Source organism: Cherax quadricarinatus, chromosome 85 (assembly GCF_038502225.1).
Source record: "Cherax quadricarinatus isolate ZL_2023a chromosome 85, ASM3850222v1, whole genome shotgun sequence".
NCBI lineage: Eukaryota > Metazoa > Arthropoda > Malacostraca > Decapoda > Parastacidae > Cherax > Cherax quadricarinatus.
Genome location: NC_091376.1, coordinates 8,572,516 through 8,600,504, shown reverse-complemented (window position 1 = coordinate 8,600,504; position 27,989 = coordinate 8,572,516). Strand labels below are relative to the sequence as shown.

Sequence of the window (27,989 nt, the reverse complement as noted above, 5' to 3'; positions counted from 1 at the left end):
ACTTATTGTGTTATCTCTCAGTGTACTCACGGCACCCCTGCTTTTCATTGGGGGAATGTTACATCTCCTGCCAAGTCTTACTTTCATAGGGAGTGACTTTCGTACACAAGTTTGGTACCAGTCCCTCTAGGATTTTCCAAGTGTATATTATCATGTCTCTCTCTCGTCTGCATTCCAGGGAATACAAATCAAGGGACTTCAACTGTTCCCAGTAATTTAGGTGCCTTATTGTACTCGTGTGTGCTGTGAAAGTTCTTTGTACACTCTCCAGGTCAGCAATTTCGCCTCCCTTGAAGGGGGCAGTTAGTGTACAGCAGTATTCCAGCCTAGGGAGAACAAGCAATTTGAAGAGAATAATCATGGGCTTGGCATCCCTAGTTTTGAAGGTTCTTATTATCCATCCAATCATTTTCTAGCAGATGTGGTAGATACTTTGTTGTGGTCTTTAAAGGCAAGATCCTCTGACATTATCACTCCCAGGTCCTTCACATTACTTTTTCTTTTTATTGTATGGTAAGAATTTGTTGTGTACCCTGATACAGTTAATTTCCTCAAGTTGTCCATATCCGAGTAGTTGAAATTTCTCATCACTTAACTTCATATTGTTTTGAGTTGCCCATTTGAAGATTTGGTTGATGTCTGCTTGGAGTCATGCAGTGTCTTTGATGGAGGTCACTCATGGCAATTAACCGCCATGGCAATAAACTTGAAAAATTAGATTTCTCGTTAAATAAATACACAGTGTTTAAAGTGGTTGAGAATCTTCTTCTGAAGGCAATGTGAAAAAAAAAAAAAAAAAAAAAAACTCATGGAATAACACATGCACAAAGTTAGAAGTTTGGGTGGAATTTATGCATCCTACTTTAAGCCAGTTCCATTGCTCAATTCAACTATATTCCTAGATATTTCACTGGAGTACATTCTGTTCTATCAGTTGAGCCCAAGAAACTGCCTATTCATAATTGGAACAATTCTGTAAGGTGCACAGAAGTTGGTAATTCGACCAATTTTACACAATTAAAAAATACCAATTTAAAAACAGTCCAAAATAAACACTGTAGAAATTTCAGGCACTAAAGCAACATTTCCTGTTTATTATTCCCATCCTCAGGCTTCAATATTACAATTGCCCATCCTGCTCAATTCACAAAATAAATTAAGAGATTTACCCTATTTCTTGGATAATAAAATATAACCAGGAATGAGTGGTCTCACTAATTAAATCTAGATTTAGTAAAAACCTATAGAGCAATCTGTGTGGTGTAGGGAGAGGGCCTTACCAGTCCTCAAGAAAAATCGTTAAAATATTTCCACTACTTTGAGCCTAATTTCAAGCTACCTCCAGTCCTGAAAGGAAAATCCTCTCAATTTCAATGGTATGTCTTCCATTTTATCTAATGATACCAAGAAACAGTGAATAAAACCATAAAAACCATCCTAGAAAATACTGCAGTTGATATTTTAAACTAAACAAGGACAGAAGTTTGTTTTTTTCATAATGGGAGCAGAATTTTTTATACTGTGCACACTAAGTGTACCAGGGCTGTGGAGTCAGCCCATAAAACCTCTGACTACAACTTCATATACATCACCTCCGACTTTTAATTATATTTTACCAACTTCAACTCAAGACTCCAGTAACCCAAGAATTGCTTCCCACTCTGACTCCACAGCCCTGCACTGCACACTCGCTCATTCTCTCATATCTAGGCCAAAATTTACCACTCAAAGATTACCTGGGGGAGCAGAACTCTAAACAACCTTCACAAGCAACACTGGCATCAATAACAGAGCTACGCAAGAGCTAAGAGTTAAGCAAGCCAGTCAAGCAAAGTTTAACACTTGCATCATATCCAACTATATATTACCACCATGTCAAGCCATCTAATAAAAATCTTACAAACATTTCCATTTGGATTATACTTTTATGACTGAATCTGCCTTACATACCTTATCTTAGGAATTCATTTCCTTATACAAGCTGTGCGTGTGTATTATCACACTTTTATGGGATGCAGTTGAGAGTTTACAAAGAATATTTTTCTTTTTTAACATATCACCCATTTCCCACCAAGGTTGGATCACCCAAAAAAGAAAACACTTTTATCACTCACTATCACTGTCTTGCCAGAGGTGTGCCTACATAACAGTTCAAAAAATAATTATAAATAAAAAATAATAAATTTAAATTATAAATTTTTATTAATACATTTATTTAAATGCCCTGTATTACCATTTACAACAGTGATATACAAATTATCGGGTTCACCACTACAAAACTGGTAGGAGGTAGACGGATACAAAAAATAAAATTACAAGATCCACCACAATTTACTTAATAAATTCATCGAAGTCAAAAACTAATTATATGACTAATGACAGGCTCAACCAGCAAACAGATCTAATAAACTACAGCTGATTTAGTAAGTCATTTAGCAAGTCATTTAAAATTTTAAAAGTCATTTAAATAGGTTAAAAATAGGTTAGATAAATACACGAGTGGGTGTGGGTGGGTGCGAGTTGGACCTGACTAGCTTGTGCTGCTGGGTCTGGTACAGTCCTCCATCCTTGAGTGGGGATGACCAGACTGGGTGGGTCATTGGGATAATCCAGGGGGTGGGTCATTGGGATAATCCGGGGGGTGGGTCATTGAGATAATCCGGGGGGTGGGTCATTGGGATAATCCGGGGGGTGGGTCATTGGGATAATCCGGGGGGTGGGTCATTGGGATAATCCGGGGGGTGGGTCATTGGGATAATCCGGGGGGTGGGTCATTGGGATAATCCGGGGGGTGGGTCATTGGGATAATCCGGGGGGTGGGTCATTGGGATAATCCGGGGGGTGGGTCATTGGGATAATCCGGGGGGTGGGTCATTGGGATAATCCGGGGGGTGGGTCATTGGGATAATCCGGGGGGTGGGTCATTGGGATAATCCGGGGGGTGGGTCATTGGGATAATCCGGGGGGTGGGTCATTGGGATAATCCGGGGGGTGGGTCATTGGGATAATCCGGGGGGTGGGTCATTGCGATAAACGGGGGGTGGGTCATTGGGATAATCCGGGGGGTGGGTCATTGGGATAATCCGGGGGGTGGGTCATTGGGATAATCCGGGGGGTGGGTCATTGGGATAATCCGGGGGGTGGGTCATTGGGATAATCCGGGGGGTGGGTCATTGGTCTAATCTGTGGGGGGGGGGGGGGGAGTTGGCCCTGCACCCCATGGGTCAGTAGGCCTGTTGCAGTGTTCCTTCTTTCTTATGTTCGTATGTTTTTATAATTCCTCCTTAGCTCTGCTTGTACTTACACGTGCATAGCTTACTCGGACAAGCATACGACTACTGGCAGGATCTACCAAGTAACGGATCCTTTGGATCATGCCAAGAGTCCTATGCTTTGACTGTTACCTGGTTGATTTCTCCAATAGGCATATGCTTGTCTCAAGGATACAGCCATGCACGTGCAAGTACAAGCTGAATAAAAGCAAAAATCACGAATGTCTCACTAAATCAGTATTCAAAAATAAATTTTTGGACCAAAATGCTGAAGTATTGAGCCTACTTCATATTTTTTTTTTTTTTTACTTCAGCCACACCCCATCAAGGCAACAAAGACCCAAAAGATGAAACATTCACCACAACTCATTCAACAGCAGGCATGCCAGAGCAAGAGAAAAATGTCTTCATAAAATCCAACAACACTGTCCTACACCAACCACACACTGGTAGCAAGGTTGGGCCAGATTTTTTACACTACCACAGGGATTCAAGGAAACCGGTTAGCCGGACTTGAGTCCTAGAGGTGGGATGTAGAGTGCCTGCACTCTGAAGGAGGGGGTGTTGATATGCTGCAGTTTTCTTTTTTCTTTAACTGTAGTGTAGGCATGCCTCTGGCATGCCTACACTACACTGACAATAAAGACAATCAGAACTCAAAGAAAATGTTGATGCAGGCTACTTAAGTCATGAGGGCAGTCCATATGGAGCCTATTTTCTTACACCACCAGTTGGCTTCAGTGTATGCTGAAGAAACTGTTGAGCAAGACACATGGTACTGACAATCCTGTGCGAGATGAATGTACGCTTTCATATTTGGACATCTCTAGTGATAATACATCAGTACAGCCATTTGTGGTACAGGTACTTTGCGATTCTCTGAGGAACAGTTTTCCAAAATTATCATTAGGATTAGACAAAAATGAGATATACAGTGATGAATCTAGAGTAATCCATTCTGGACATAAAAGTCCTGTTTCTCCACATAAGACTGTAGATAAAAATGAAACTTTCACTCAAGGTGAAACTTCAGAAGCCACTGAATGAAATAATGCAAAGTTGGAAAAATACTGAGGTTAACAGTGATAAGAAACTTTATATTTTTCAAGAATCTAAATTATTATTATAATCAAAAAGAAGCGCTAAGCCACAAGGGCTATACAGCCCTGCAGGGTAGGGAAGGAAGCGAGGGTATTGGGCAGCAGAAGGGGGAGGGATGATCAGTAGGTTACAGAAAACAGCGGGGCAGGGGATAGTACGGGGGTAGAGGGTAGCAAGAGATTGAGGTAGAAAGGGCTGAAGGTATCAGAATTTGTGAAGTCGGTCAGTTGTCAAAAAGTCAATGAGAGAGTCCGGATGAAAGGTGGGTCCATCAGCGAGAAGGGAAGGTAAAGAGAGAGCAGCGGAGCGAAGACGACGACGGAGGTAAATTCTGCGTGCTCGTTGATAAAGTGGGCAGTCCAACAGAATGTGGCTGACTGATAATGGAGCCTGGCAATTCTCTCAGAGAGGAGCAGGGCGCCTCTCAACGAGATATCCACGAGTAATACGAGTATGGCCAATGCGAAGACGGGAGAGAGTCTCCCAACCTCGACACTGGTGATAAGAAGATGGCCAGTAACCTATACTCAGTTTAATAGATTGAAGTTTGTTACCGAGCATAGCAGACCAACGTTGTTGCCAACGGGTGTGAAGGTGGGAAGATTTTTTTTTTTTTTTCAACAAGTCAGCCGTCTCCCACCGAGGCAGGGTGACCCAAAAAAGAAAGAAAATCCCCAAAAAGAAATTACTTTCATCATCATTCAACACTTTCACCACACTCACACATTATCACTGCTTTTGCAGAGGTGCTCAGAATACAACTGTTTAGAATCATACACGTATAAAGATACACAACATACCCCTCCAAACTGCCAATATCCCAAACCCCTCCTTTAAAGTGCAGGCATTGTACTTCCCATTTCCAGGACTCAAGTCCGACTATATGAAAATAACTGGTTTCCCTGAATCCCTTCACTAAATATTACCCTGCTCACACTCCAACAGATCGTCAGGTCCCAAGTATCATTCGTCTCCATTCACTCCTATCTAACACGCTCATGCACGCTTGCTGGAAGTCCAAGCCTCTCGCCCACAAAACCTCCTTTACCCCCTCTTTCCAACCCTTTTGAGGACGACCCCTACCCCTCCTTCCTTCCTCTATAGATTTACATGCTTTCCATGTCATTCTACTTTGATCCATTCTCTCTAAATGACCAAACCACCTCAACAACCCCTCTTCTGCCCTCTGACTAATGCTTTTATTAACTCCACACCTTCTCCTAATTTCCACACTCCGAATTTTCTGCATAATATTTACACCACACATTGCCCTTAGACAGGACATCTCCACTGCCTCCAACAGTCTCCTCGCTGCTGCATTTACCACCCAAGCTTCACATCCATATAAAATAGCAGCAAAATAGTCCGTAAATGGAATACCTCTACATGAAACTGGTAGGTCATGTACTGCTGACTGCGCAGCAGTCTGCCTGTTCATTGCCCTGTACATCAACATGACCAGGGGCCCAACAAAAAACTATCTTTATGCTTGGTAAAGATGCGGCGTAGCCAAAGTTGGATACGGAGGACTAAGGGGTGAAGTGTATCAAATTTCTGTATAGCCTGTAAAGTGCTAAGGGAGTCTGAGACAACCACAAATGATGACACAGGCACAGATGCAATACAGATAAGTGCTGCAAGGATGGCATTCAATTCAGCAGTAAAAATACTAGCCGAAGACAGTAAATGCCCTCATACGACGCTGTCCGGAAACACTGCTGCGAATCCTACGCCGTCAGAAGACTTAGAGCCATCTGTGTACACAGCAATGGCATGAGAAGGAGAGTGGAAATGGTCAAGAAAATGAGAGCAGGAAGCGACCATAGACAGTTGGGCTTTCGATAAAGGGAGAGAGAAAGAACAGACTCGAACAGCTGGAACTTCCCAGGGGGATAGGGAAAAGTGAGATGCTACATGAACATAGAAAGGTGCAAACAGAAGAGAAGACAAGAGCGAATGAAGGCGAAGAGAGAAGGGACGGAGTAAACAGGGGCGGCGAACAAATAAAGAAAGTCTACTAATATCAGTGACCATTCTATAAATGGAAGGATTGCGGAGATCATGAGAGCGTACATAGTAGCACAGGCAATGGGCATCACGGCGATCGGATAAGGATGGAACGTTCGCTTCTGCATAGAGGCTCTCGACAGGGGAAGAGCGAAAAGCACCAAGGCATAAACGTAATCCTTGGTGATGAATGGGGTTAAGGCTAGAGAGAGTAGCAGGAGATGCCGCTGAATAGATCTGGTCACCATAATCAAGTTTCGATAAAATAAGGGTGGAATGTAGGCGAAGGAGGGTTCGACGATCAGCTCCCCACGAAAGATGAGCAAGGGTTTTAAGAAGGTTCAGCCGGCTGTGACAAGTTGCCTTCAGAGAGGTAATGTGAGGTTTCCAGGATAACCTACGATCAAAGAGGAGGCCCAGAAACTTGACTGTATCACGTTCAGGGATACGGGAGCCATAGAGGTACAAAGGATGATCGGAGATGACAGAGCGTCTAGTGAAAGTGATTTGGTGGGTTTTAGTGCTGGAAAATTTAAACCCACGTGTGGTGGCCCAATTGGAAATACGGTCGACTGCATGTTGGAGAGAAACTGTAAGGAGGTGACAGTCAGCACCTGCACAGCCAATAGCGAAGTCATCAACATAGAGTGATGACCAAATATTTGATGGAAGACTAGAGGCCAAATCATTAATAGCAAGGAGAAAAAGTGTTGTGCTCAGAACACATCCCTGGGGAACACCTTCAGCTTGGATAAAGTCCGGGGAGAGCACATTATTAACCCGAACACGGAAATGCCTGTCAGTTAAAAAGTTCTTAAGGAAGGATAGTAGATTGCCTCGAAGGCCTAAGGAGTGGGCTTGGGCTAAAATATTATACCTCCAAGTTGTCATATGCCTTCTCAAGGTCAAAAAATATGGCAATAACCAAGTGGTTATTCGCAAAGGCATTACGAACATACGTATCCAAGCGTATTATTATTATTATTATAATCAAAAAGAAGCGCTAAGCCACAAGGACTATACAGCGCTGCAGGGCAGGAAGGAAGTGAGGGCATCAGGTGGCAAAAGGGAGATGGATGAGCAACAGGTTACGGATAACAGCGGGGCAGTGGATGGTGAAAGGGTAAAGGGCAGCAAGAGACTGAACCAGAAAGGGCTGAGGGGAGTGCGAAAAGTATCATCAGAGTTTGTGGAGTAAATCGGTCGTTGTCAAGAAGTCAATGAGAGAGTCAGGATTAAAGGAGGGTCCATCAGCAAGAAGGGAAGGTAAAGAGAGAGTAGTAGAACGAAGACGACGTTGGAGGTAAATTCTGCGTGCTCGTTGATAGAGAGGGCAGTCTAACAGAATGTGGCTAATCGATACTGGAACTTGACACTGCTCACAGAGAGGAACAGGGTGCCTCTCCATGAGATACCCATGAGTAAGACGAGTGTGGCCAATGCGAAGGCGAGAGAGAGTGGTCTCCCAACTTCGGCACTGATGACAAGAAGACGGCCAGTAACCTATGCTCGGTTTAATAGAATGAAGTTTGTTACCGAGCAGAGTTGACCAACGTTGTTGCCAACGGGTGCAAAGGTGGGTAACTATTGCAGCAAAATAGTCCAGAAATGGAACACCTCGATAGGAAATTGGTAGGTCATATACTGCTGACCGCGCAGCAGTGTCTGCCTGTTCATTGCCCTGTACGTCGACATGACCAGGGACCCAACAAAAAACAATATCTTTATGTTTGGTAGAGATACGGCGTAGCCAAAGTTGGATACGGAGAACTAGGGGATGAGATGTATCAAATTTTCGTATAGCCTGTAGAGCACTAAGGGAGTCTGAGACTACTACAAATGATGACACAGGCATAGATGCAATACGAATAAGTGCTGCAAGAATGGCATACAGTTCAGCAGTAAAAATGCTAGCTGAAGATAGTAAATGCCCTCGTACGACGCTGTCCGGAAACACTGCTGCGAATCCGACGCCGTCTGAAGACTTAGAGCCATCTGTGTACACAGCGGTGGCATGAGAATGGGAGTGGAAGTGATCAAGAAAAAGAGAGCGGGAAGCCACCGTAGGCAGTTGAGCTTTCGAGCAAGGGAGTGAGAAAGAACAGACCCGAACAGCTGGAACTTCCCAGGGGGGCAGGGAAAAGTGAGATGCTACATGAACATATAAAGGTGGTAACTGAAGGGAAGACAAGAGTGAATGTAGGCGAAGAGAAAAGGGACGGAGCAAACAGGGGCGGCGAACGAATAAAGAATGTCTACTAATATCGGTGACCATTCTATAAATGGAAGGATTGTGTAGATCGTGAGAGCGTACATAGTAACGAAGGCAATGGGCATCACGGCGATCAGACAAGGATGGAACATTTGCTTCTGTATAGAGGCTCTCAACAGGGGAAGAGCGAAAAGCTCCAAGGCACAAACGTAAGCCTTGGTGATGGATAGAGTTAAGGCTAGAGAGAGTAGCAGGAGAGGCCGCGGAATAAATCTGGTCACCATAATCGAGTTTCGATAAAACGAGGGCTGAATGTAGGCGAAGCAGAGTTCGACGATCAGCTCCCCAGGAAAGATGAGCAAGGGTTTTAAGAAGGTTTAGCCGGCTGTGACAAGTTGCCTTCAGAGAGGTAATGTGAGGTTTCCAGGTTAACCGACGGTCAAAGAGAAGGCCTAGAAACCTGACTGTATCACGTTCGGGGATACGGGAGCCATAGAGATACAAAGGATGATCGGAGATAACAGAGCGTCTAGTGAAAGTAATTTGGTGAGTTTTGGTACTTGAAAATTTAAACCCATGTGTGGTGGCCCAAGTGGAAACACGGTCGACCGCATGCTGGAGAGAAACTGCAATAAGGTGACAGTCAGCGCCTGCACAAGCAATAGCGAAGTCATCAACATAGAGTGATGACCAAATATTGGGTGGAAGAACAGAGGCCAAATCATTTATAGCAAGGAGAAAAAGTGTTGTGCTTAGAACACATCCCTGAGGGACACCTTCAGCTTGGACGAAGTCCGGGGAAAGAACATTATTGACTCGAACACGGAAATGTCTGTCAGTTAAAAAGTTCTTAAGGAAGGATGGTAGATTGCCTCGGAGGCCTAAGGAATGGGCCTGGGCCAAAATATTATACCTCCAAGTTGTGTCATATGCCTTCTCAAGGTCAAAAAATATGGCAATAACTGAGTGATTATTCGCAAAGGCATTACGAACATACGTATCCAAGCGTAGTAAGGGGTCTATGGTAGAACGACCCTTACGAAAGCCATATTGACTAGCGGAGAGACTGTTGTGAGTCTCTAAATACCACATTAAACGTCGATTTACGAGGCGTTCCATCACTTTGCAAACTGCACTTGTAAGAGCGATGGGGCGATAGTGGGAGGCATCATGTCCTGTAGTACCCGGTTTGCGGAAAGGGAGAACAATGGCAGATTTCCACAGCTGGGGAAGAACTCCTTGTGCCCAAATAAGATTGAAGAGGTGTAAGAGGACTACAAGGGCGTATCCAAGCGTAGTAAGGGGTCTATGGTAGAACGTCCCTTACGAAAGCCATATTGACGAGTGGAGAGACTGTTGTGTCTCTCTAAATACTAAACGTCTATTTACTAGGCGTTCCATTACTTTGCAAATTGCACTGGTAAGAGCAATGGGACGATAGTGGGAGGTTTCATGTCACGTAGTGCCTGGTTTGCGGAAAGGGAGAACAATGGCGGATTTCCACAGCTGTGGAAGAACTCCTTGTGACCAAATAAGATTGTAAAGGCGTAATAGGACTGCAAGGGCTAACTGATGTAAATGTTGTAGCATACGAATATGAATGTCGTCGGGCCCAGCTGCCGATGATCGACAAGCTGAGAGTGTTGCCTCCAGTTCTTGAAGTGTAAAAGGCACATTATACTGTTCTTCTCTGAGAGAAGAAAAGTCCAAGGGTGCTAACTCTCTGGCAGACTTTGAGGAAAGAAATGAGGAGCATAGATGGAGTCCCTGAGAAATACGGACCAGATGATTGCCAATTTCATTGGCAACATCTAGTGGGTTTGCTATATCAACACCGGCAACCCGCAGAACAGGAGCCGGGTCAGGAGAATATTTACCACTCAGTTTTCGTACTTTTTTCCAGACTGCACTCAGAGGAAGCAGAGGTGATGGTGGAGACAATCTCGCCAGCAAGTGCGTTTAGCGTCACGGATGACACGGCGAGCGATCGCACGCTTCTGTTTAAAATCAAGGAGTCTCTGTGGTTCTATTGTACCGGTACCTGCCCCATGCAGCGTGTTTCAAACGTACTGCACGAGCACAAGCAGGAGACCACCAAGGCACTCATTTCTGAGAATGCCGGCCCGAAGTTTGGGGTATAGAATGAGAAGCTGCGGTGAAAACGGAGGACGAGAAGAGGTGTAAAAGCTCATCGATGGAGGACGAAGAAGGAACCTCTAAAAACAGTTAGGTGCGAGTAAAGGTTCCAATTTGCCCGATTAAATTGCCAGCGTGGGGTGCGAAGAGGTGGCAAATATGAAGGGGAAGTAAGAATGATTGGGAAATGATCACTGTCATGCAAGTCCGGGAGAACAGACCAAGTGAAGTCTAATGCGGCGGAGGAAGAGCAAACTGAGAGATCGATGCAAGAGAGAGTATGAGTCCGAGGATCAAAATGGGTGCGAGTACCTATATTTAAAACATGGAGGGGGTGGGTGGCAAGAAAAGCCTCTAACTGAATTCCACGGGAATCACAGTGAGACCCCCCCCCAGAGGAAATGGTGGGCATTAAAATCACCAAGTAACAGAATCGGTGGCGGTAATGACGAAACAAGGAAGGCAAAATCCGGAATAGATAATGCCCGAGAAGGAGAGAGATATAAAGAACAGAGCGTATACCACCTATGTAAGTGGATACGGGCTGCTGTGTAATGCAGCGAAGTATGAACAAATAGCTGATGGTACGGAATATCAGTGCGGAGAAGAAGGGCACTTTCATTAAAGGTCCCATCAGGAAAAGGATCTGAAGAATACAATAAATTATAGCCTGAGATGTGAGAAATAACAGCAGAGTGTAATTTTGGTTCCTGTAAGCAAACACCAACAGGGGCAAACTGGGAGAGTAACATCTGAAGCTCACCCCGATTACCCCTGAGGCCGCGTATATTCCACTGTAAATAGGCCATGATTGGCAATGATAAAGATACTTGAAATCCGCAGGCAAGGGTTCCTACGGACTAGAAGGGTTAGAAAAGTCCACATGCGGAGGCAGTGGAAAACGTTCAAGCAGCGAAGGAACGGTGCGCTGTGAAGAAAGGAGTTGCGCAGATGGAGCAGAGGAGAGAGAAAGAGCGGAAGGTGGATCAGTGTCCATTGATGGTTTGGTCTCTGCAATATATTCAGAGATTGCTTCAAGTGTTTCGGAATTCAGAGATGTCGTATGGGAGACAATATTGGGAATGGTAGGGGGAGGATGAGTAAAGATTGGAACTGTATTGGACTGTACCAAGGTAGGGAAGGGGCGAAAGGGTGGAGGGAACTGGAGAAGCGTGGCAGGGGACAGAAGAGGCAGGAACCTGGGAGGTGGCAGAAGAGGAAGAAACTTGGGAGGGAACAGGGGAGGAAGGTACATTACGAGGAGGAGGGTGAACCTCTGCACTTGTAACTGAGCCAGTGAGAGGGGAAGAACCAGGGACAGAGACAGGGAGGGTAAAATGAGGAGGTGGAAGATGGGTAGGAGGTGTTAACGGACCTTTTTTTGACTTTTGAGAAGTAGAGGGACGATTGGGAGGTGTCGTACGAGGTCTCGTTGATACCGAGGCTTGTGAGAGAGAACTCGAAGAAGCGAGATTAGACTGAGGCGTTGAAGTAGGGACGTCTGAGCCGAGGACAGCAAAAGGATTAGATACAGGAGTGATTATGGGAGAGGTAACCACAGAGGTGGGTGTAGAAGATGGGATACCAGAAGTGGGGGGACGTTTTGAAACACGGGAATAAGAAACACGTGGGAGTCTCCCTTGGAGGCGGAGATGAGAAACTGCCATGGCATAAGGGAGACCTTCTGTCTCTTTGAGGTAACGGATTTCCCGCTCGTTTAAATAGACCTGACAACAGCGAGAGTACGAAGGGTGAGCCTCATGACAGTTAAGGCAAGAGGGAGATCGATTGCAAGACGTATTAGAATGGTCATCGGCACCACAGACTGGGCATTCGGCGATAGATCTGCAATATTTCGCTGGATGGCCAAATCGCCAGCAATTTCTACACTGTTGTGGTGTAGGGATCACCTTTCGAACTTGTAACCGATGTCCTGCTACATAAACTGAGGATGGGAGTTCACGGCTGTCAAAAGTTAAACGAGCCACATTGCTAGGGTATCGTCTCCGCCCGCGGGCAGGAAGAACGTAAGTGTCTACCTTGAGGATTGGGAGATCTTGAAGTTCCAGCTGTTCTAGAATGTCAGTGTCACATGTCTGGAAATTTTGTTGAACTATGGTATGGGGCAGAATGACGGTACCACTACAAGAATTGAGGGAATGATGCTTTTCAATAGTTACAGGAACAGTATCGATATGGGAAAGATGAGAAAGCTCATGAGCCTGGGTAGCATTCTGTACGGTGACGATGTGCGTACCGCTCTTAAGAGCATGAAAAGAAATATCTTTACCAACATGGCGTAGGAGTGCCTTGTCAATACTGTGGTCAGAAAGATAGGCAGCAGAGGAAGTCGGTCGTAAAGTGAAGAATTTAGTCCATTGTGCAGTCTGAAACTGAGCGTTGAAAGGTAGTGAAGGACATGTCGATCTTTTCTGAGAAGAACGAGAAGGTGGAGAAGCATCATCAGCAGGCAATTGTCGTTGTCGTTTAGGTGTGGGACCAGAGTTGGTCCGACGTGGAATGGGCCGGCAATTCGAAAATTGCCGCACCGTAGAGGGAGAGGCCGGAAGCAGAGTCAGAGGAGAGCGAAGGTCAGATAAATCGAAGGAGTCAGTCGAGGCCTCAGTACCTGAAGCGGGCGAGGAAACAGCACCGGCAAGAGGTACAGAGGCATGAGGAGTGTCTGAAGAGTGGTCCAAAGACGAGGCGGGGTCAAAACAGGGTGTGGTATCAAGAAGGGGCCCGGGGGTACCAGGTTCATGGACTAGGGCTGCCATGGTTAGGTTACTTCTTTCTTTTTGTTTTTAAGAAAAAAAAAGAAAGAAAAGAAAATAAAAATAAAAAAAGAACAAAATAAAGGGGGGACCGGGGAGGGATAGGTCCTAGGAGGAATGAAAGGGCCAGAAATCTCCCTCCAGGGCCAGAAATCTCCCTCCGCGCCCAAGAGGACCTCAGCACTGCAAGTAGCGCAGATGCAGCATGGAACCCGTGCCATACCCTACCCATCATGCCAGTAAACCGGCAATCCGGGATAGCAACCTCCCATCTGTCGAGCTGCCTCGGTGGACAAGAGAGGGCGGCCGGAAATCCGCCACAAAGCATACTTCCTTCGGCCACCACCCCCGGAATCCGAAAGGTGGCTTCCAGAGATACACCCGTCGCCCGAGAGACACCCAAAGCTACCCTCCGGGATACCGGAGAGGGATCAGGACATCCCCAGGCAATCCAGATTCCACGGCAAACTATGCCACCGCCAAGAACCTCAACGGAATGGGATGGACCCCGGTACCCTTTCCCCTACCTAGGAACTAGTGTGCCTGTGGGGAAAAAAAAAAAAAAAAAAAAAAGGAAGGGCAAAAGGGAGGGGTGAGGAGGAGGAAAGGAAAAAGGGGAGGATGGGATAGGGAACGGGGGATTGGGGGGTAATTAGATTCGGTCTGAGGAAGTAGACCGACTGTCATGCCCCTATGGTTAACCTTCCTTTAATATTACATTGCGGTCATTTCCTTTAATAGCTAAATTGGAAATGAACGTCCTTGTATTATTAAGACTAATTCTTATTAACAATTATTATTTATGTAACATGGCCATGATAAGTTTAATTGGAGGTATAGTAACCTGCCTGCCGCCCGGTGTGCCGGTGTATAGTTAGCCGTGATGTTCGATGGTTATACCCCCCCCTTTTATGTTCAACTACTCTACTGAGTGTTGGTGAGTCACGTCACTTGACCCACTTTACCTGTATGCTCAAGGTTGAGGGACGAGCAGTGAAGAAGTAGCAGCCAACGAGAACACTCCTGCTCGTCTCTGGTAACTGGCCAAGGTTTATTAGCCGGCCTGGACATATTCTGTTTTATTCTGACTGCTTCCAATTGGGAAACAAGACTTTAATGTATAAAGTAATCTCCATTTATATATATGTTATATCTAGGATCTCCTCCTAATCGTCTGTTTTGAAAGCCTTATGTATATGTTGGATACTACAGAAGAAACATGTATTCTTAACTTATATACGATAATTCGTATATTATAACTGGCTTTTGTTATATTATGAATATACTTAATTAAAATTAGGCATTCCGGAGGATCATTATTATTACCCTAACCTCTCTGACCAAAATTGTTATGCTCTAAAAAGAAGGAAATAGTTGTTACAATACTTGGAGTGTAACACCGACAGGTCTAATTCCTCAGACCAAGAGCCTCTTCACCATGCCAAGGAGCCCCCCCTTGAAGAGGAATACTGTGCACAACTTGCCCACAATTAAAAGAGGAAACCTTTGAAATTTTAGGCCATCCTGGTTCATTATAAATTCATGAAGCCATGATGGACTGAAACTAGCCTTCCCAAATTGTGGATTAGTTAGCTGTTCCAGCCATAGTACTATGACTTATTTTTCTAAAGGACAACATCTAAGTCTAAAAGTCCTATTCATCATTTCTGTACCCAACTGCACATGCAGGAGAGAATAACTTCACATTTTTTGTTCATCTTCACAAACGTCTGCCCAATTTGGTTTACTAGCATTCCACAAAAAAAATATCAAATATGAATCAATAAAATTTTGCAGACTATATACAGCAGTTGTCTCCATGGGAAAATTTGATAAAAATCCTTCCTCTGTAAGCCATGCATGTCGTAAGAGGCAACTACAATGCCAGGAGCAAGGGGCTAGTAACCCCTTCTCCTGTATATATTGCTATATTTGAAAGGAGAAACTTTTGTTTTTTCTTTTGGGCCACCCCGCCTCGGTGGGATACGGCTGGTACGTTGAAGGAAGAAAAAGAAGAAACTTTCTCACTGGTATTCTTCCCTCAGTGCCCCCCACAAAAATGTTCCTGCCAGTATCACTGGAGCAGAGTCCTGGTAGGAGCGAGGGGAAGCACTAAAAAAAAAAAAAAAAAAAACTTTGCATCATCGCCAACTCTGCTATACCTTCTCTAATGCCAATCGTCTACTAGCTGGCAGTACATAGTTGATGACACCCATGTAGGCCTCTTCTTTTGTAGTTAATACAACCTTCAGACCAAGACTGTCATCTCCCAAACCCTGCAAGTGGAAAAAAAAAAAAAACTATTGCCGAGTAAAAAAATTATCTCCAAGGGAGGTGATGATTTTTAAATGAATGACCATTCTAATAAAGGGATCTTGATCCAAGGAACTGGAGCCACCCTTTCCTCTATTCAAATTTCTCTTCCCCAGGCCCTGTATCACTTATAAAAGAATAGAGATTTTATTTATTTGCAAAGATTACCAAATGTAATTACAATTTTGGCTTGTTAAATACCAAGAAAGCCACCATCATACCAGGGCATTTCAGACAGACTTATCCTAGTACAAAATAACTAAAGTCTAGACAAGATAAGAGTGGTTAACTTTTTAGTAAATCTATTTTATCTTAATACTAAAGCAAGGTAGTCAAGGTAGAGGTTTATAAGAAAAATAATCTTGAAGTTGTACATAATAAAAACAATATTACAATTAATGTTTCAAACAGTAATATTTCATGGACTGGTAGAGGTTTAATAGACTAGAGGTCATATAATATTTGGGAGAGCTACTTCAAACTGATTAGAAGTTGTTTTGGTTAGTATTAAGAGAATTTTCAAGCATAGCCCTAAGTTTGTATATAGTTAGGGATTCTTTACCAGTTCAGATAGAAAATTCCAGAACTTCAATCCTTTATGTGCATTGGATTTTTGCATACTATGAGACTGACATGAGGGATGTCGAAGAGTGCCTTGTGCCCTGTAATGTGACTGCGTACTGTCGTGGCTATCAAGAAGTTTAAGTGGAGTTTTATGTTCTGTATATGTAGTAGGTACAATAATATGAGTATGTCTTGTATATTTAGTAGGTTCAGGCTTTTGAAAAGTGGTGGGGTGTGCTGTCTGGCACAGGAGCTGGTTATCATCTGCACAGCAGCTTTTTGTTGGATTATTAAAGGCTTAAGGTGGTTGGCTGTGGTTGATCCCCAGGCACAAATACCACAGGTGAAGTAGGGATATATTAAAGAGTGGAATAGGGTAAGGAGTATCGTTTGGGGTACATGGTATAGTATCTTGGAAAGGATGCCTACTGATTTGGAAATTTTCTTGGATATATGCTGGATGTGGGAATGAATTTTAAGATTACAGTCAAGGAGAAGACCTAGAAATTTACCCTCAGTGTCTTGTAATAGGGGAACCACTTACTGATATACAGTGGAACCTTGGTATACAACCAGCTCCCCACTCGAGCTAAGCTCAGCACTCGACCAAACAAACACGACCTGCCAGAACTTCGGTGTAAACTATTTCATGTTTCTTGGTATTTTTTTTTTTTGTATTATTTGTATAAATAAGTCACCATGGGGCCTACAAAGATTAGTAATAACCAAACAGAAAACTGATTGGGAAGAACTTGTTCGATACTCAAATGGAGCAGCACTCTAACAGGCATCTGGAATGAATGAAGGTCGCATACTGAGGTTCCACTGTATTAAGTTGGATATTTAAGGCTCAGTTTCCAAACAGCATGAAGTATGTTTTGTCTATGTTGAGAGTTGTTAGTCATCATCCAAGTACATGTATACATACATTTCTAGCAGCTAGTTGTTTAGTGTCTAAGTATAGCTGGGTCTGAGTGGGAGTAGACATAAGTAGTGTCGTCGGCAAATAGAACTGTTTTAAGGAGTTAAGATGCATTGGGGAGACCATTAATGTAGATGAGAAAGAAGTGGGCCAGGGCACTACCCTGGGGCACCAACTACAGGCTGGATAGTAGAGTCGACTCCATTTGGATATACATGGCAGTTTGGAGGGATATGTTGTGTATCTTTATATGTGTATGCTTCTAGACTGTTGTATTCTGAGCACCTCTGCAAAAACAGTGATAATGTGCGAGTGTGGTGAAAGTGTTGAATGATGATGAAAGTATTTTCTTTTTGGGGATTTTCTTTCTTTTTTGGGTCACCCTGCCTCGGTGGGAGACGGCCGACTTGTTGAAAAAAAAAAAAAAAAAAAAAAAAAAGTCTACTGTTAAGATAAAATTTTAGGTAATTGAGGGAATGTCTTTAGTGGCTTTAGTGCTTTAATATTACAGTTGAAACCACAATTAAATACAGTAAAACCTAGGGTGTGTAAAGGTTGAGAGTTGAAAGTGAACATAGACAAGAGTAGGGTGATGAGGGTATCAAATGATTTAAAGAAAAATTGGGTATCATATTGGAAGGAGGGAGTATGGAAGAAGTAAATGTTTTCAGATACTATTTGGAAGTTGACTTGGCAGCAGATGGGTTTATGAAGGATGAGGTTAACCATAGAATTGATGAAGGAAAAAAGGCAAGTGGCGCATCGAGGTATCTGTGGAGACAAAAAAACGTTATCCATGGAGGCAAAGAAGGGAATGTACAAGAGTACAGTGGTACGAACACTTTTATATGGATGTGAACCATGGGTTGCAAATGTTGCAGCAAGCAGGCAGCTGGAGGCGAGTTATTAAAAGTATTAGAGGGCTGAAGAGGGGCTGTTGAGGTGGTTTGGTTATTTAGGGAAATGGAACAAAGTAGAATGACAGAGCACATAAATCTGTAGGGGAATGAAGGCAGGGTAGGGGTCATCCCCAAAAAGGTTGGAGGGAGGGGGTAAAGGAGGTTTTGTGGGCGAGGAGCTTGGACTTCCAGCAAGTGTGCGTGAGCATGTTAGATAGGAGTGAATGGAGACTGATGGTTTTTGGGACCTGAGCAGGGTAATATTTTGTGAAGGAATTCAGGGAAACCGGTTAGTTGGACTTAAGTCTTGGATATGGGAAGTACAATGCCTGCACTTTAAAGAAGGGATTTGGGATATTGGAAGTTTGGAGGGGCATCTAAACTGTTGTATCTGAGTGCCTCTGTAAAGACAATGATTATGTACGAGTGATGGTGAAAATGTTGAATGATGAAAGTTTTTTTTTTTTCTTTTTGGATCATCCTGCCTTGGTGGGAAACGGCCGACATGTTTTAAAAAAATTATTTAAAAACCCAGATGTAAATGGAAATTTATGGCCGGACAACATTCAAAAAGATAGTCCATTAAATTCAGATCTGTCCATTATTGTTACAGTCAACTGGGAAAATTTATTTCTGGATTTAAGAGAATATGAACATTCAATCCAGAACTGATCGTTACCGTTATGATCACGGAAAAGTATTCTCATAATTTAGACACAAGGACAATCTGCTTAACAGTTAACCCCCCATCCCAATTAGAACATTAAATCAAAGGTTCACTGTACATTGTTTTAGTCAAACTTACTATAATTTCCTCCACAGACAAATTGTTGTACTGGTTTTCCTCAGAGCTTGAGATGTTCAGCTTACACACAGTAGGCCGTACCACAGAACTTGACTGTGCATTATTCATATTGGACTTTGGCCTTGTAGACATAGAAGACTTTGCTTGAGCAAGTGATGTAGATCCTTTAAGTGGTAGATTCTTATGACTTTCCATGTATATTTATTATGACTGGGCTTCTGCATCTGTACAAGCTAAGTTTACTTGTGAGCAAATCATTTAAGATGACCACTAGTTCAAACTTCAAAGACAACAATTTTCAACACACACAAATCAACTAAACAAAAAATCTGAAAGAAAAAGACCTATCATTATTTAAGGAAAAAGTAATGCATTTCAGGAAATTACTTTGCGATATTAATGCACATTTGGTAACAGAGCTAGGAAATAAGTGACTCAATTTGTTTCTCTGGATAATCCTGCCTGGGTGGAAAACATCTGGTTTAAACTTTATGTACATAGGGCCACCACTTACATGGCAGGTTAGGTTCTTGGCTACCGCCAGTAAGCGGACATCACCGAAAAGTAGAACACCATTTTTTTTCCAGCTAATTAATGCCCGATAAGTTTACACTAACATATCAAGTTAGCAATAGAACTGGGCATTAAAAACAATAAGAAGTAAAATACACTCAATACACTCATTACTTGAAATATTTGTAGTCTTAATGTAGGGCAAGTAGTAGTATTTATTGTAAGAAGTCAAGTGTCGGAGGTATGGTAGCCAGCCAGGCCACCCCACCCATATGTAATATACTACGACATTTAAAGCGCCCTAGAGTGATAAAATGCGTATGCAGTACACTCATTACTTACCTTAAAATATTTGTAGTCTTAATGTAGGGTGAGAGGTGAGTAAACAAGATAAAACGAATGAACAAGAGAGAATGAGAAATGTGACAGGAAAGAGACGCGGAGTTATGTAAACAAGCAGACGAACGCACCTGGTTTTGGTTCATACATTTATGTTAATTTATTCTACTGTGGGGTGTATTTATCATGTTTATAGGTTACGTAGTGATTATATAATTTTGAAAAAAATATAGATGGATTAATGAAAATTTTTATATAAATTTAATATACAACATTTAATGAGCATAATATTGTTATTAACCCTTTCACTGTCAGGAGCTCAGATCCTGAAGTCCTTCTCAGTGTTGAAAAATATTCGGGGGGGAAAAAAAAAAAAAAAAAAAAAAAAGCATGCCATCCTCCCCACCACCCATATGGAAATAAGTCACTGGCTTTTTTGGGTTATCCTAGGTTGATGGTCATCTGGGTTTTCAGCACCATTTTTGGTATCCTGGGTACTGTTTTCAGTCACAAACTCCTCAAAACCATGAAATTCATCTTCACTGACACTTTCATCTGTTAGAACTATCACTTGGGATGAGAACAGTCCCAATTTGCCGGGGAGTGAGGTACATATTACCGCAAAGCATGGTAAACAAGGCCTACTGAAATGGGCCTCCCACAATGCACCACTGGCTTCCCCAATTTTTTTATACTGCACACACTGACCATGCAGACCCATTCTCTCACATGTAGGTCTACCAGCTTTCTCCCCCTAGATTTGCAACCACTAGAATTTTGGCATAATACGCCACCATATACGTCAGACATATCTATATGGCACCAACAGTGAAAGGGTTAATATGGAGCCCTCAAGACTAAGATACTCTTAGTGATTTTAATGTGTACCTGCATGCCAGCACAGTGCAAGTTTATTTAGGTACCTGGTACACACTAGTATAATTATCAGAGTACAGTGGAACCTCTACTTGAGAGCGTGTCCACGTGCGAGTTTTTCCAAATATGAGCAGTCGATGGGTAGATTTTTTGCTTCCATACGCGAGCAAAATTTCCACAAGCGAGCAGACCTCAAGGCAGGTTCCTTGACACTGGTGAGGGGCTCTTGTTCTTGATCGAGAATTGTATATCATTTGTTTGTTGGACTATCGTATTGAAACTTGGGCAATGTATGATGGAAAGATGCTTCTTAACGTACACCAAAAATGAAAGGAATCTAAGCATAAATAATGTTCAATCTGTCAGACACACATAAATAATGGAGTTCACTCCGTAGCAATTAGCCACCCCTTAGCTGTAAATTTGAATAGTTTTTATGGTTGTATTCTCGTTTTTTTGGTCACATTTGATAGAATGGAAGATATATTACAGAAATAGATATGATTTTGATTGCTTTCACCACAAAAAGTACCTTGAAATTGAGCTCAACCTAGGAGAAATAGTCCATTGCTTGGCCGTTTCAGAGCCAACAATGATGTCACTGTCCATTCCAATATGCAGTCGTTAATGGGTTGACATTCATACAATAATTGCAATAAGGAATAACAGTAAATCTTATATTTTTTGTGTGAATAACAATTACAAATTATTTATATGTATAATAATATGTATAATAATAATACGTATAATAATAATAGTATAATACAATAATAATACAATATGTATAATAATAATATGAGGACAGTATTTTCTTTTAGGGGATTCTTTCTTTTTGGGTCACCCTACAAAATAAAGTGATCAGAAGTTGGTAATTTGGCCAATTTAACACAAAGTTCAAAATATTCCAATTTCAAAATAGGGTCCAGAATAAACAATGTAGGTATTCCTGGCACTAAACTAACATTTCCTCTGTTCATTAGTTACGTTTTGAGGCTTTACAAATAAATTCCATTTTGATTTTTTATTCACATAATGAATGTTTATTCACGCCAAAAAATAGAAGATTTACTGTTATGCAATATTGTAATAATTGTATAAATATCACCACATTTGTGAATGTATATTAGACCCACCAGCTGGCATGTATTAGACGTGTGAGGTCGTTTGTTTACTCTAACATCGGCAAAAATTTAACACTTCCGCTACTTTGAGCTCGGTTTCAAGCCAATTCCAGTGCTAAAACCAATCAAAATCATCTCTATTTCAGTAATATGTTTTCCATTCTATCAAACGAGACCAAGAAATCGCAAATACAACTATAAAAATTATACAAAAAAACACTGCAAAGTCACTGTTTTAATCGAAAATCATGGTCTCAGTTTTTTTTTATCATACACAGAGTGCTGCAGGATTTGTTTTATGTGGTGCACACATACCACATACATGTATTCTTTCATATCTAGGCCCAAATGTGCCACTCACAGTTTATCAGCGAGCCGAGCTCATGACGTAGATATACGGTTTGGACCCTGAACGTAAAGCCATAGATCTACAAGACAGACCCTGAAAGGGTTAATAGATGGGTCACTTTGATACCAATTGCAGTGGTACCCCGAGTCTCTTACAGCTCCCAACTCAAACAATTATACAAGTATATTATTTTAAGTGCTTTTGTAAGTATTTTTGGGGGGGTCTGAAATGGACTAATCTAATTTACATTATTCCTTATGGGAACAAATTCGTTCAGTAACGGCACTCGAACTGCCTTCTGGAATGACTTATGTACAAAACAAGGAGTACCACTGTAGTTATGGATGAAGTTATACCTGATGTGCAGTGTGCTATAAATTCTGCTTACAATGTTTCTATAGGTGACACTCCACATTATGCATTGTATGGTGTAGATAAACGTTTGCCTTACGAGTTGTTATATTCTAATCCGAAACCAAATTACAACCCTGATGATTTCATAGCAACTCGTACCAGTTTAGCTCAAAATGTCTTTAGAAGAATCCGTGAAACACTTCATAAATCAACAGCAGAATTTACAAGAGTCGCAAACACTCGAGCAAAGCCATCCAAAATCAAAGTAGGTTCGAGAGTTATGCTGACTAACTTTAACAAAACGTCTGCAATGCCTAGCAATGCCTAAGCTTGATCAAAAGTTTGTTGGTGCTTCCCCATACTTCCTGTTATATTATACGTACTACCAGCCTACGTGAGTATTCTTACCCCATCCACGTTATCGAAAACCCACATGACACCACTGTAGTTATACAAGCACTGAAATTATTTTAATTTTGCATTACAGTTAACCTAGAATAACCCAAGAAACCCAAGTGTGTATAAAACATGTGTAGAACATAGTAATTCTATGCACTATTTTATGTACTGTACAAGACACTTTGTTCACAGTATGAAACATTTATCCAGCAAGTCCTTGACGTACAAACACATGGGGACCTCTTAAACTGTGTATAACATTCATAATAGAGGAAGTCTTCAACTTACGAGCACGGAGACCTTTTGTATTGTGTATAATAATGATATAATATACACAATGATACAACAATATACACAATACAGAAGATTCTCAACAAGTCTAAGTCAAGGACTTACTGTATTTTTGCTGGAGATTTTGCAATGGATCACTTGTGGGATTCAACTTACAAAATTAATCCTGTTTGGAGCCCTTGACAGGAGACTCCTTGAAGGCTTTAAGGATAAACAGTGCCAGAAGAATGTGTAAAATGATGACAGAACAAATGGCACCATAAACACTGGCTGTTGTCTCGCTGTAAGATAGGAGATCTGAAAATACACAAAGCCTATAGTAGTTAACTGATTTGGATTCAAAACAGCAGAAATGATTTTATACAGCACTATACAATATTAGAAGCACACTATTGGTTCAGGACAATAAATATGATTACAATAAATTGCAATAAAACAAAAGGGGTCACATAGCATACTGGGAAAAGGGAGGTAATCATTACTGAGCTAACAAAATAGAGGGCAGATTTAATTTCATCAATCAATCATGGAACAAAAGCTTTTCACTAGCATCAATGTGCTCCACTTGAAGGATATTAAGGAACTATTAAAAAATTCAGCTTCTAAATCAATAAAATTGTATCCAAACAGAAAAACTTAAATACATCATTTAAAACTATCAATTTAAAATCAAATAAATTGTGTAGTTACTGAATTATGCTTTGACCAAAATTTCCAAAGCCCATGAATTTTTTTTTTTTTCCAGAAATCTGAAACTAGAAAATTACAGTACCTTCAAATATGATTGACTTAGAGAAGAAGAAACTACCAATAGGTAGAAGTATAATCATAATCACATAAGGAAGCACAGCTGCCATCAACGAGCCCTCCGTAGGACCCTGTTGAGAAAAAAAAAATCTTAAACTAATAAAAATATAAAAATATGGGTAAAATCTACCTACATAAGCTCAAATCTCCTACTGAGGTTTCAATACCAGCATTCTTGCCTTACACCAGTGTCTGTAGTTTTTTTATTTATTTATTTAACTGAACATGATAGAGAAGTACAAAAGAATACAGTTAAATGCAGCATGCCAAAGCCACTTGAATGCATAGCATTACGGGCAGGCTTAAAATTAACTAAGCAATGAAGTATTCAGTGGTAAAACATTGTAAACAGATCAAGCACAAACGAGTATTACAAAAACAGGTCGTATGGTTGCATGCATTGCTGTACAATCAGTATTTATTTATTTATTTATTTTATTTAATTTGAACATGATACAGAGAAGTACAAGGAATACAATTTTTAAAGTGCAGCATGCCAAAGCCCCTTGTATGCAGAGCATCTCAATTCTCAGCATGGTTGGAAAAGTTAGGCAGGTTTCCTTACACCTGCTGTCCCTGTTCACCTAGCATTAAGTACCTGGGTGTTAGTCGACTGGTGTAGGTCGCATCCTGGGGACAAAATTAAAGGACCCCATTGGAAATAAGAGTCAGTCCTAGATGAAACAGGGCTTTCTTAGCCATCTTGGGTTCTCCTGGGTGCTGACCATGTTAAAATCCCAAGAAAGTCTTATTGTATGGAATCATTGCTTAAATCATAGCTTTCACCTTTGTATATCTGTTGCTTATATCCAAGATACAACACCAAACATTTAATATGATTAGTTGTTAAGGCTATTGGAGTATCCAAAGATAAATCCCCATATGGTCCTGCATTATACATGTGTGCCTATATGCAAGTTTATTTAGGTACAGGTACACAAGTACAATTACCATATCTAGTAACTTAAGTGTAAATTACTTAGGATAACCCAAAAAAAGAGTCAGGCTAGGACCCCAATGGAAATAAGTCACTGACTTCTTTTTTTTAGGTTATCCTATGTAATTTATACTATGTATAATAATTGTGCTTTTTTACCTGTACCTAAATCAACTTACAAAGTCCTTGATTATTTTCATTGTACTCCTTGATAATTTCCATTAAGGTTCTTGCTAATGAAGTATCACATACTGCATGTCTTTTTTCCAAAAGTCACCATTTTTCTGTTTCACTGCTTGGTAACAGCAATAATTGTGAGGTAACTTGCCTGTATGTCCCTCCCCATTTGAACCCTTATCTTATTCTAGTGTTCTCTGATAAAGTTTTGTTCAGGAGAATCTACCCGGTGACAAGGACCTGCCAAGTATGGGCCAGTAGGCCTTCTGTAGTGCTCCTCCTTATGTTCTAATGTACACACAGCAATATAAATTCGTACACTTTTTCTGAAGATATATAAATGTTTTAAGCATACAATGATAGTGTATTACGATGATTTAATATAATCTAGATAACTATATTAATCAGAATTCCAGTTTGTCAAAAGACTGGATTAGGTTAGGTCATAAATTTTAACAGATATACAGATATAATATTTATTTGTTGAAATGTAATAATTATATGCACACAAGAATTACTTTTATTTTTGTATGTACTGTAATACCAGCACGATGTCCTACATGATTATTATATTTATGGAAGCACTAAACACGGATGGGTGTTATTCAGGTTCAATACAAGAATAGAACGAGTTTATTTCTCTGGATCAAGAGACCTTTACAGTACATAAATGTATTCTGCGCATATTATAATTATTACAAAAACCCCGTTGTTAATAAGTCACTTTGACTTTCTTGGGGTTATCCTGGGTAATATACACATATGCTCTATATATGATAATTTATGTAAGTATTTGTGTGTACCTGTACGTGAAAAAAAACTTACATAATTAACGAAATAACAAAAATCTTTTAGAATCGATAATCAATTATAAATTCAAGAATGGTGGAAGAATGTGGGACCTTGTCTCCGAGGAAGCTATCACCGCCTGGAACTGATGACAGAGGCCTGTACTCCATCAGAAACACTTGAAATGCAGACTGAGACAGGAAGATATGGACGTAGACAAGTCTCGTGACAGATGGAGGTGCTCCTGACACCAGCTGACTCCCTGACACACAGCTCCACCACTCAACACACACTCTGTAAGATACACTTGTATCTTCTCTCACAATACCTAGATGGCGGTACTGCTGGTTATTAACTTTATTCGGGTTTACGTTATTATAATCATGGAGAAGTGCTAAACCCGTGGGATTATGCAGCGCCTGTGGGGAGGATGGAAGGTATTTTGGTTTAATTTAGGGAACTGGAGCACAGATCCAATTTCCTAGATCAAGAGCCCTCATCAGCGTTATGGAACTTCCCTTGAAGGGTTCAGGTATACACAAATAATATTTATATAGATTATTATACATAACAACATATGCAAAACAATCACTGTGAAAGAATAGTGAAATTCCAAGGGATTTCGTGACTTTTCACATTATCAAGGAACTATGTTCCTTGATAATGTGAAAAGCCACGAAAGCGCTTGGAACTTCACTATTCTTTCACAGTTGTGGAAAACTGCATTTATCTGAATGTATCATTATGTACATAACAGTAAATGAACAAAGATAATTATTATTTATTAGTTTGACAAGTAGGAATTTGGGACACCTAGATCGCAAAAAATGTCCCCCTTCGATACCTACCACTGTTATATCCACAAGTTGCTCTGGACCTATTAATTACAAATGAAAGATGCATCAACAAGAAATCTGTTAAATAAAATTTGGTGGACCCCAATGGAAATAAGTCAGTCTGACTTTTTTGGGTTATCCCAGGTTCGCTACATATATGCTGCTATGTATGATAATTCTATGTAACTATTTGTGTATACCTGAATAAACTTACTTACTTAAATTAATAAAGAATTATATATATACACATATACATAACAGGAGAATATCTTAATATCACTCACCAATTTGACTGGAGATTAAGGTGTATCATACTCAGAAAACCTCATTCTAACTAAATTTATGAAAATAACACTGGCCAGAATTATAACACAAATCTATATAGCTTATCTGAGGTTCCTGGAGCTGTCTTGTCCAGTCGTCTGATATCTCAAGTTATGCAGGAATGCACATCCAACAATTTCGCCTCCTATTTGAGAGGTGTCAACCCAATTTTACCTGTAGAGCACGAAAATTCTTCACATTATTAACTAACATTTTCTCGGCTCATTCAAACCAAAATGGCGAGTCTCTTCTGCGCAGGCGCAGGCTTCCCATTTTCGATAACATACTTCTTTTAAAAATACACTTTTGATCAGGTTTATTTACACAGCATAATATTGGGAAATTATTTTCCACAACAGTGGTTGTTTTGCATATTCTGATATCACCTGTTTACTGTGATGTTACTGAATAGCAGCATATGTGTAAAGAACCTAGGATAACCCAAAACAGTCAGAGTGACATATCTGTTGGGGTCCTTTCATCCATTCTGGCTGCATGGGGTTGACTCTCAGCTCTTGGCCCTGCCTACCCACTGGGTTCACTCCTGGCAAAGTGAGGCCAATGAAAATCAAGTGAAAATCAAGAACCCCATGAAAATCAAGGTTTCCCCCATGGAAATCAAGAACCCATACAAGAACCAGATACAGATACTAATGCCGGAAAAAAAATCCCCCCCCAGTACCAACAATACCACCAGTCCGATAACATTCTTCTTTGCAAATATACAGGGTCTAAAGCCAGCAATAAACAACAAAATACCTTTCATCCGTGGACTGCTTGCAGAGGCAAAGGCAATGTTCGCGGCTTTCACTGAGACCCACATAAAGGATCACTTGGACAACGAAATATGGATCCCAGGTTACAACCTATAC

The 27,989-nt window shown here is 41.2% G+C and overlaps 2 protein-coding genes across 3 annotated transcripts in view; both read right to left on the bottom strand.

Moving 5' to 3' along the window:
- Positions 1 to 19,203, bottom strand: part of LOC128703223 (piRNA biogenesis protein EXD1) — an 89,789-nt gene extending 70,586 nt beyond the window's left edge. Inside the window, exons 1-2 of one of the 2 annotated variants that reach the window (XM_070103333.1) lie at positions 19,006 to 19,203; positions 15,665 to 15,778 (exon numbers count right to left, since the gene is read on the bottom strand). In XM_070103333.1, the coding sequence (XP_069959434.1) occupies positions 15,665 to 15,778; positions 19,006 to 19,200 (309 nt within the window). In that variant the 5' untranslated portion in view covers positions 19,201 to 19,203. The remainder of the gene's footprint in view (positions 1 to 15,664; positions 15,779 to 19,005) is intronic. The other variant, XM_070103334.1, reaches the window with a different exon arrangement.
- LOC128703224 (vacuolar ATPase assembly integral membrane protein vma21-like) lies at positions 19,193 to 26,230 on the bottom strand. The gene is made up of 4 exons (XM_053797822.1): positions 26,071 to 26,230; positions 24,020 to 24,125; positions 23,404 to 23,544; positions 19,193 to 19,334 (listed from the first exon to the last, which is right to left on the bottom strand). The coding sequence occupies exons 1-3, from the start codon at positions 26,125 to 26,127 to the stop codon at positions 23,408 to 23,410; spliced, it is 300 nt and encodes a 99-aa protein (XP_053653797.1). The 5' UTR covers positions 26,128 to 26,230; the 3' UTR covers positions 19,193 to 19,334; positions 23,404 to 23,407.
- Positions 26,231 to 27,989: the final 1,759 nt, after the last annotated feature.